Source organism: Lucilia cuprina, chromosome 2 (assembly GCF_022045245.1).
Source record: "Lucilia cuprina isolate Lc7/37 chromosome 2, ASM2204524v1, whole genome shotgun sequence".
NCBI lineage: Eukaryota > Metazoa > Arthropoda > Insecta > Diptera > Calliphoridae > Lucilia > Lucilia cuprina.
The window spans coordinates 40365294-40376706 of NC_060950.1; the positions used below are offsets into that span (position 1 = coordinate 40365294).

The 11413-nt window shown below is 29.4% G+C and overlaps 2 protein-coding genes across 2 annotated transcripts in view; one reads left to right on the forward strand and one right to left on the reverse strand.

The window, feature by feature from the left end:
- LOC124420819 (E3 ubiquitin-protein ligase RHF2A) overlaps positions 1-398 on the forward strand; it is a 2837-nt gene extending 2439 nt beyond the window's left edge. Inside the window, exon 2 of the mRNA XM_046955039.1 lies at positions 145-398. Coding sequence (XP_046810995.1) covers positions 145-398 — 254 coding nt within the window. The remainder of the gene's footprint in view (positions 1-144) is intronic.
- The window catches only part of LOC111687890 (ionotropic receptor 75a), a 175345-nt gene that overhangs the window by 72396 nt on the left and 91536 nt on the right, over positions 1-11413 (reverse strand). The window lies entirely within an intron of this gene.

The window sequence follows — 11413 nt, forward strand, 5'->3', positions numbered from 1 at the left end:
GAAATATTTTCGCCGGCTTATTAAAAAAATTCCCTACGCTGTCAAAACGATTGAAAATTTGTGGATCATGCAGGAAAGAGCTCGAAAAGTTGAACGAATTACCGAGTTTGAATAGTAATGAGCCTTGCGTTGAAGTTTTTCCAGATGAAGAAAAAAGTAATTCCGAGAATGAAGACACAACTGTTGATGATGATGGTTATTCTAACTTTTCAAATTCAACGAATGAGTATCGAAACCAATACCATAAGGATGTAGTAGAAGTTCTTGAACAAATAAAAGAGAAATACAAAACGTCACAGAGTGAAGATAAAAGAATTCAACTTCTCACGCTTGCTCCAAGAACATGGAGTTCTGCAAAAACTATGACAGTTTGGAACGTCTCAACGAAAAATTGCTAAACAATTGGTTGCTGAGCATGGGATTCTCACACTTCCAAACAAAAAGAAGGGAAAAACTTTGGAGTGCGATACTAAATCTCTAATAACTCAGTTTTACCAGCGAGATGATATGAGCCGCTTGATCAAAATTTACAGTAGAAAAGGTATACTACGTTTCGGACGGAGCTCGTCAACATTTTAAAAACAAAAGTAGCTTCGCAAATCTTACAGCTCATGAAATAGATTTTAGAATGAAAGATAAGAGGCATTTTCATCCTACTGCTCATGGTAAAGGAGCATGTGATGGTATTGGAGCAAACCTCAAACGAAATGCAGCGAAGTATAGCCTCCACTGCTCTCATCAAGATCGCATCTTAGATGCGACTGCTTTATTCCATTGGGCAAAGAATTATTGTAAAAAAAACTAAAATAGTTTTTAGTAGCAAAGAGGATCATGAGGAAACATTGAAAACACTAAAGAGCAGATTCGATGCTGCGGTAACAATCGATGGCACTGCCCAATACCATGCTTTCATACCGCTTGTCGATGGAAGATTCAAATTAAAAAAGTTTTCTGCATCTACTCAATGCGATTTCTTTCCAAAGCCAAAAAAGAAGGCAGAAGCGAAATCAGTATCTGAATCTACTAACGCCAAGAAAGGATTGACAAAAAAAAAAATAGCTAATAAAGGTGACAAATAAGGAGGATAAAAAATGGATATTTGAAAATTTAAAAACTTCATAAATTAAGTGTAAAAATAGTTATTATATAAATTGATCTATTGTGATTAAGATTAAATTTTACTAAATTATTCATCTTTTTATTATTATTATATTAAATTAATTATTATTACAAATAAATAACAAAATTAAATTATTCAACATTTCCATAGGAAAAAAGTGAATAAAAATATTCCTGAGGTTAACATATTATGGGTATTACAGTATCGAGGCTATGAAATTTTAGTTGGATATGTTACATACCATCGGAAAGGCTAATGTGTCTAGTTTCTCTGCGTAAGTTTAATTTTAAAGGTTTACACACAAATATGAAAAAATTAAAATAGTGCAAATTTAAAAACCTTTGTCTTGAATTACAAAATATTTATTTTGATAGATATCCCACTCGCATCCCACTAAGCGACCAAAAAGGTTTTAAAGGAAAAGACCTAAGCTTTCTTTTGAGAAAAAAATAATAAAAAAGAGTTAATTTTGGAAAAAAAAGTCAAACAAGTTTTTGATTTTTCAAAAAAAAGTAAAAAATTTTATGTCTTGAGTTACAAAACATTTTTTATAGATATCCCACTCGCATCCCACTAAGCGACAAAAATGGTGTTAAAGGGAAACACATAAGCTTTCTTCTGAGCAAAAAAGAAAAATTAAAAAATGGGTCCATTTTTTAAAAAAAAAGGTCAACTAAGTTTTTGATTTTGCAAAAAAATTCAAAAATTTTAAATCTTGAGTTACAAAACATTTTTTCATAGATATCCCACTCGCATCCCACTAAGCGATCATATAGGTCGCTTAGGAAAAGACCTAAGCTTTCTTTAAAAAAATAAAAAGGGCCCATTTTGAAAAGAAAGTCAAAAATATTTTTGATAAAAAATAATCAAAAATATTTTATTAAATTTTTTAATTTTTTTTCGAAAGATTGCATAATTAGCTATCTAAACTATTTGGGACACATTTTGCTAAGAACAATAGGTAATAAGTTATATGGATAAAAAAACACCTGTTTGGCCAAAATGCCAAATTTTGACCTCCTATAACTCAGAGAGTTCTTGACCGATCTTGTTGAAAAATGGTGTTCGAGTTACTATCCAATAGAACTAAAATTTCATCGCGATCGGAAGACATCGATTTCAAAAGTTGGTTCACTTGACGTGAAATGCCCCATATATTATAATTTTTTCACAATTTTTATACCCTCCACAACCATCAGTGGTGATAGAGGGTATATATAACTTTGTCATTCCGTGTGTAACACCAAAAAATATTCATCTGAGACCCAACAAAGTATATATATTCTTGGTCCTTATAAAATTCTGAGTCGATTTAGCTATGTCCGTCTGTCTGTCTGCCTAAAACACGCTCACGTTAAAACTAAGCCAAGAACATCAACCAAATTCACTAAAAATATTTATAGTTATCCTAAGCAGTTTGGTATTGAAAATGGGCAAAATCGGTTCACATAGGGAAAAGTTATGAATCAAAATTTTAAACAACCTCGAAAAAATAAGCATTTTTTACACATTCTGATGTAATTTTCTCGAAAACTATGAAAGATAATTCCATAAAATTTGGCATACATTCGTTCCCGTATAAGAGCTTAATCTCTGCGTAAAATCGCCAGAATCGGTCCACAATTTCACATATCTCCCATACAAAAGTTCATATTCCCGGAAATTTGGTTTTTTGTTAATAACTTCCGTCGTTATGTCGATATCTTCACAAAATTTTAGAAATTAAAATTTTATGACAATAGAATTTATTCAGAGGAAAATTTTTTTGGATCGGTCCATATTTGGTCTTAGCTCCCATACAAGGACCCCTCCCGAAAATCACTTTAACGCACATAACTCATTACTTGATTAAGATATCGTTATACAATTTCGTACAAGTATTGCTCTTATATACAAAAATATTACAATGAAAGTTTTTTTGGATCGGTCCATAATTGGTCATAGCTCCCATACAAGGTCCACTCCCGAATATCACTTAAACGCACATAAATCATTACTGAATTAAGATATCGATATCAAATTTGGTACAAGTATTGCTCTTATATACAGAAATATCACAGTGAAAGCTTTTTTGGATCGGTCCATATTTGGTCATAGCTCCCATACAAGGCCCCCTCCCGAAAAACACTTAAACACGTATAACTCATTACTTAATTAAGATATCCATATAAAATTTGGTACAAGTAATGATCATATACACAAAAATATTACTATGACATTTTTTTTTTCAACGGTCTATAACTGGTCATAGCTCCCATACAAGGTCCCCTGCCGAAAATAACTAAAACATAACTCATAACAAAATATTTATATCCATATATTTAGCAAAAATATTGCTTTTATATACATAAATTCACTATAAAATTGTTTTACGACCGTTCCATATTTGGTCATAGCTCTCAGAAAATCACTTAGATTCACAATATTTATTATCAAGAATAATTCTGAAATTTTGTCTTTATGTACATTATTGGTCATAGCTCCCATACAAAGTCCTTTTACGAAAATCTCTTAAACGCACATTACTTATTACCAAATTAAGCTATTGATACATAGTTTGGCAAAAATATTAGTTTTGTATACAAAAATTATATTTCTCCTATACTATGTCCATCCCCTAAAAACGCTTTAACCGTATTTAAAGAGCATTATCAATTTGTGTTGAACAAAATAATATATGTATTTGTATTTTGAAAATCACTAAATCTTTCACAAACATACATACATGCAAATTACTAAATTTATAATGTTCAATAAATCGTGGAATTGTAATAGATTTAACTTTTGGGATTTTTTCTATTAAAGACATGGGAAAATTTATTTCTACAAATATTTGATCAATTAGAAAAGTAATAACATAGAAGTAGCTGGTGAAGGGTATTTAAGATTCGGCACAGCCGAATATAGCACTCTAACTTGTTTTTTATTAGGTGGACAATAAGAAAAAACGAAAGCTGAAGGAAGAGTGGATAGATTCTGACATAAAATGTTGGGCCGAGAAAAGGAATGCATCTTTTTTTTGCAAATTGTGCAACGTTACGCTTAAAGCGTCAGGAAAAACTGACTTATTAGTCCATGCACAGACAAAGAAACATTTAGCAGCTATTAATGCTATTTCAGCACAAAAAAAGGAAAGCGAAATTTTCAGTGAAAATAAACATTCTTCAAAAAAGGCTGAAATAAAAATGGCTTGTGGTTAACGTTTGTCAAAGTTCATTTTCCGACTCGGATATTGCCACAAATATGAATTTGGGACGCACGAAAGCTACCGCCATTGTTAAAAATGTAATCGGAAAGAAACAGTTCTTAACTGTTTGTGAGTTTCTTAGAAATAATAAATTTTCTATATGCGTGGGATTTTTTCTATTAAATACATGAGAAAACTTATTTCTACAAATATTTGATCAATTAGAAAAGTTTTAACAAAGAAGTAGCTGGCGGAGGGTATTTAAGATTCGGCACAGCCGAATATAGCACTCTAATTTGTTTCTATTTAATTCATAAGAGGGCTTCAAGCTCCCCAGATGAAAGTCCGCCCTTTTTCCTCCAAAATGTCCAGATGAATATTGAAGTAATTTATGCAAAATTTTACGAATCTAGTTGTATATTTTCCTAGATCAACAATATTTTGTATTTTATTCATATAGGAGATGGCAAGTCCTTATTAAAAGTTCCAATTTCCATACAAAATCTTATTTAAAACCATTTATAAAATAAAAATATTGTTTGTGAATGGGAGTAAATGTTCAGGTGAATGTCAAAATTCTTCAAATAAAATTTAAAGATTTTGGCTCTAATAGATTCTTAGACATACTAATTTTTCTATTTTATTTATATAGGGGCTCCAAGCCCTCATAGGTAGTCCGCCAATTTATTACCCAAAATATTTACATGGATGTTAATGTTACTAAACGAATTTTTGTATTTAATTTATATGGGAGGTGACACGCCCCCTAACGCTAGTGCACCCACTCTTTATCCTAAATAATCATATTGACACTTATGTGTTCCGACAAAATTTGAGGACTCTAACTGTTATACCCTTATTCTGTAATTTTTTGTTCGTTTCTGTAAATGTACAGAAACAAAAGCGTTAACATGAATTTTTTTGTATTCTATAATAATAACAGTTTTAAAATTGGTTTGAGAATTTGATAATTTTAGAACAATTAAAAAAATAATTTGTTCGAAATTGAAAAAAAAGTTCGATGTGGTAATATATTTTCAATTTTATTTCATACGGTAACAAAAATAATTTGTCAAAATTTTATAATTATTTTGTTATTTTTTTTAGCTATTCCGAAAAAAATATAAAAAATTACAAATAAATGTAAAAAATATGCAAAATAATTTGTAAATTTTTATACACATGGATGTTGGAGTTGTTACGTAAAATTTGAGGAGTTAAGCTGTAATAATTTCATAAATATTCGAATTTACGCATTTAATGTCGTGCTTCCTATTGCTACTCCGGCAAATTTTACCCTATATATTCACATGGATGTGCGTGAAAGGTTTAAAAAGTTAAAAGGACTAAAAAGGCAGCAAAATCATCTTTTTAACACATTTTTACACCCTAAACGTACACCAATCTGCTTTTTTAGGAGTATTCATCTGCATGATGAATGCAAAAGTTTGCTTGTATCTCTAGTAGTGTGTACAAGAAAAACTATTTCGCCTTTTTTCCTTTTTTTGCACCTAAATATTAGAAGTTCCATAAATTTCATTTTTCTGCAATTGAAAGAAACCTTTTATGAAACGACTATCACTACAAAAAAACCTATTGTTGAAATTAACATTTTATTTCGTTACCAAAAAATATATATAAATTAATGTGTGTTTGTTTGTATGTTAATATGTTTGTATGTTTGAATGCTATAGACTACTAAACGGCTGAACCGATTTGCTTGAAATTTTCACAGCGTATTCCTGTATGTCTGGAATAGGTAACTGGTAAGAATGTATTTGTAGAAGCACAAAAATAAACACAGTTGTTCAAAAGGTATTAAATAAAAATGTATTTTTTGGACGTTATTCTTTGTGCGTTTATAAATGAAATTTTTTATGGCATTGATTGAAAATATTATTTTTTTATTTTTTTGAAAAGATATTTTATTTCAAAACATATTATAAACACGTTTTTTTGTTATTTTTTCTGCACTAATGCAAAATAAAGAAAGTATGTAAAATACTTTTTTAATTTTCAATACTAAAATGTACAACTTTTCATTTTTCCATTTTTAATTAAAATAAAATGTCAAAGAATAAAAAAATATTTTTTTTCGTTTGTAAAATATAAATTATTTTCGGGGTTTTAAATAAATGAAAAGTGTTGAAAAAATAATAAACATTAAGTTTAAGTGATAAGAAAAACTAATAAGTGGTAATATCCTCGCAATTTTGCGAAGAAAATTTAAAGTTTAGTGAGTGCGTTTAGTTCTCACAAGTTTGTTTTATTCTCTCAGAGCTCGTCTGTGTGAAGAGAATAAAAATTTTTATTTGAAAACCGCTTCAGTTTCGCCTTTATGTACTACTATATGGTTAGAGTCCTCAAATTTTTGTCAGAAGCACTTTAGTGTCAATATGATTATATGGGATAAAAAGTGGGCGGACTAGCATTAGGGGGCGTGGCACCACCCATATAAATTAAATACAAAAATTCGTTTATCTTGGAAACTATTACAATTAGAATCTTAAAATTTTGCATGAATAACTTAAACATCCACGTAAACATTTTAAGTAATAAATTGGCGGACTAACCATGAGGGAAGCGGCACCTTCCATATAAATTAAATACAAAAATTCGTTTATCTTGAAAACTATTACAGTTAGAATCTTAAATTTTTGCATGAATAACTTTAACATCCACGTAAACATTTTAAGTAATAAATTGGCGGACTACCCATTAGGGAAGCGGCACCTCCTATATAAATTAAATACAAAAATTCGTTTATCTTGAAATCTATTACAGTTAGAATCTTAAATTTTTGCACGAATAACTTCAACATCCATGTAAACATTTTAAGTAATAAATGGACGGACTATCCATGAGGGGAGCGGTACCTCCCATATTAATTAAATACAAAAATTCGTTTATCTTGAGATAATGTAACAGTTAGAGTCCTAAAATTTTGTCGGAGCCATTTTACTGTCAATATGATTATTTTAGGATAAAATGTGGGAGGTCTAGCGTTAGGGGGCGTGGTACCTCCCATATAAATTAAATACAACAATTTGTTTATCTTGGAAACTAATACAGTTAGAATATTAAAATTTTGCATGAATAACTTTAACATCCATGTAAACATTTTAAATAAGAAATTGGCGGACTACCCATGAGTGGAACGGCACCTCCCATATTAATTTAATACAAAAATTTGTTTTTATTGAGATAATATAACAGTTAGAGTCCTAATATATTGTCGGACCCCTTTAGTGTCAATATGATTATTTAGGATAAAATGTAGGAGGACTAAATACAAAAATTCGTTTATATTGGAAACTATTACAGTTAGAATCTTATACAACTAAGTTCTTAAAATTTTGCACGAAGAAATTCGTATATCTGAGAAACTGTTAGAGATAGATTCAATAAATTTAATTTGACATTCATCTGAATATTTCGAGTATAACGAGCGAACTTTTAATGTGGACTATGAATAAAATACAAAATATTGTTTATCTAGGAAAATATAGAACTAGATTCATCATATTTTGCTTATATTACTTTAATATTCATCTAAACATTTTGAGGATAAAGGCCGGACTTTAATCTGGGGTGTCTGAAGCCCCCACATGAATTAAATAGAAAATATAGTTATCTACGAAACTATTAGAGCTAGAATCCTCGAATTTATCTACGAAACTATTAGAGCTAGAATCCTCGAATTTTATATGAATAAATTTGACATTCATGTGAACAGTGGGGGCTTGGCATCACACATATGTGAATTAAATACAAAATTTCGTATATCTTGAAAACTGTTAGATAATTCAAATTTTTCATAGATAGATAGAAATTGGCGAACTTGCAATATTTTGCTTGGCATCTCTCATATGTAACATATTGTTAATCTGGAAAACTATTGTGGTTGTAATTTTCAAAATCGGTAAGTGGGTTTTTTATTTATATTAGAGGGTAAAAAAATAGTGTATATCCCAAGGCATTAGAATAAGAATTATTCTTAAAGACTTAAGGTATATATTAAATTTTAGCAAGTAAGAAGTAAATATATCATTAATGTATTATTTTAGAATTTAAATGAATATATTGTCATCAAGAGAAATTATAATAAACCTTTAAGAAAAATTTTATAATTCAGTAACTAAATAAATATTTTTTTGATTATTATGTATTTATTTCGTTAGGGGTAGCGTAGCACATCGGGTATTAGCTAGTCTATACATAAAAATGAATGTGTGTTTGTTTGTATGTTTATATGTTTGAACGTTATAGACTACTAAACAGCTAAACCGACTTTCTTGAAATTTTCACAGCGTACTCCTGTATGTCTGGAATAGGCAATAGGCTACATTTTATTTTGAAGTTTCAAGTGGGCGAGGAGCCACTCCCATATTAAAAAATATATAAAATCCGTATATTTCAGATAATATAACAGTTAGAGTCTTCAAATTTTATCAAGCCACTTTAGTGTTAGTATGATTATTTAGGATAAAAAGTGGGCGGACTAGCGTTAGAGCGCGTGGCACCTCCCATATAAATAAAATACAAAAAATCGTTCATCTTGGAACTATTACAGTTATAATTTTAAACTTTTGCACGAATAACTTTAACATGCATGTTAACATTTTGCGCAAAAAATTAGCGGACTACCCATGAGAGGAGCGGCACCTCCCATATTAATCAAATACAAAAGTTCGTTTATCTGGGAACCTAATGCAACTAAATTCTTAAAATTTTGAACGAAGAACTTTAATATTCATCTGAACATTTCTAGGAAAATATAGAACTAGATTTATCAAATTTTGCATAAATTACTTTAATATTCATCTTAACATTTTTGAGGAAAAACGGAGGACTTTCATTTGGGAAGCTTGAAGCCCCCACATGGATTAAATAGAAAAAATAGTGTATGTAAGAAACTATTAGAGCTAGAATTTTCAAATTTTAAATGAATGACTTTGACATTCATGTGAACATTACGAAAATAACGGGAGGACTTTCAAAGGAAGGCTTGTCACCACATATTTGAATTAAATACAAAATTTCGTATATCTTTAAAAATGTTAGATAATTCAAATTTTTTATAGATAGATAGAAATTGGCGAACTTGTTATAATTTGCTTGGCATCTATCATATGTAACATGTTGTTAATCTGGAAAACTATTGTGGTTAGAATTTCTAAAATCGTTAAGTGGGTTTTTTAATTTTTACTAGAGGTTAAATCAAAAAATATTGTATATCCCAAGGCATTAGAATAAGAATTATTTTTTAAGAATAAATATATTAACATTTAGCATGTGAGAAACAAGTAGATTAATGTATTATTTTACAATTTAAATGAAATATTTTGTCATCATGAGAAATTATAAAAAACCTTAGAACCGTAGAATCTATTGGAAAACTTCGCTTTGGAAAGTTTTTGTTGTTTAAAAGTTAATTAATTTGTTGTTATTTGACGATACTTAATTCTAATAAAAATGACTTCAAGCTATTTCCAGGTCTTCTCTTTTGTAAAAACCAAATAACTTAATAACAAGTAAGATTGTTATATTCGCCTAAGCCTAAACTTATACACCCACCATCAAATTATTGCCATAAAAATAAACTTTGATATTTATGAATATTTTATTATTATATATCGATATTAATATGACTATCAAGATAGGTCAAGAGGTCCGTTAATAAAGGTTTAACTTTTAAAAACAAATTATGTTTGTCCAACTTTTATAACCATGAATTGAATTTTTGTAAGAGGAGTTATATGTGTAGTATCAATTATGGACCTATTCTTATCTGTCTTTACAACATTTTCTGTAATTTTTTTTAAGGGGATTTTATATGATTAGGATCAATTATGAACCGATCATCGTAAAATCTTGTAGAACGATTTCTATATGAAAAACATTTTTATGTCGAATTTCATCACTGTATTAATCTTATATATAAGGAAGCTTATATGCAAGGTAGGGCCTCTTATTACAAACTTGTTTATGCAATTATATATGTAATTATTTTAAAGAAAAGTTATCAGCATAATAGTCCTTTTTTTAAAGGGGACCTTTTATTGGGAGTAGGGCCAATTATGGTTTTATGTCCGCCATAATTCAGAATTCAATTTCGGATGCCAAAAAACTAACTATTTCGTGGCATTTGCTTCATAAATTTATGAGTATTTAAAGCTGTTTACGCCATACTACGGGGGGAACATTTGTAGGTGGGGTAGGGTCAATTAAGGACCGATTTTTTTTTTAATTTTTGTAGAACGATTTTGGTTAATACAAATCATGTTTTTGTCGAATTTTGCTGTTGTACTAGCATTTTTATGTCAGTAATAAGCGTTTTCTAATGGGGGTGTGGTCAGGGTCCCAGAACATATGTACTTTATGTTGTCTATAAACAATATTTCGATGTGTTACACACGATATGACAAGGGGGTATAAAAAAAGATACAATTTAATGGTTAGGGTTAAAAACAAATAATAAATTTATTATTTTGAAAACAAAAAAATCGCTTAAACAATGCAAACTTCAAAGAGCAATATCTCCTTATTTTGGTCACACTTATTTATGAATTATAATTATGTTATTAATTAAACAATATATTTAATGAATTACTTATCTTTTGCACTCTGGAAAATTGAACTGTTAATTATTTTACATATGTTCGTACTTTGTATAAATTATTTCTTATGTTCTGTTACTTAAAGTTATGTTAAATAACATATTTGATAACATTTATTGAGAGTTTGTAGTATAATAGAACTACTACTACACTACTACGCTGTAACATCACTAGGTCGTAGATCCAGTCACTACCACTTCAGCTGGGCTTAGGCTGTGATCGTATGCGGACAGCCAGTTACGCGCTTTCTTGTCTCGGTAAATTGGCTTGTTTATCTACTCTTTAAAATCGTGTAATACTTTAAATCCTGAAATATTTAAAGGTCCTGAAGAATTTGAAATCCTGTAAAATAATATTTTTAAATAAAATATTGTAAATAAATAATTAAATGAACATTTTTGGTGTGATTATTTTTTGTCCTGGATCCGTATGAGTATATCCTGGCAAAGATTATTATAAATGGCGGCCGAGCAGGGACTAAGTTAA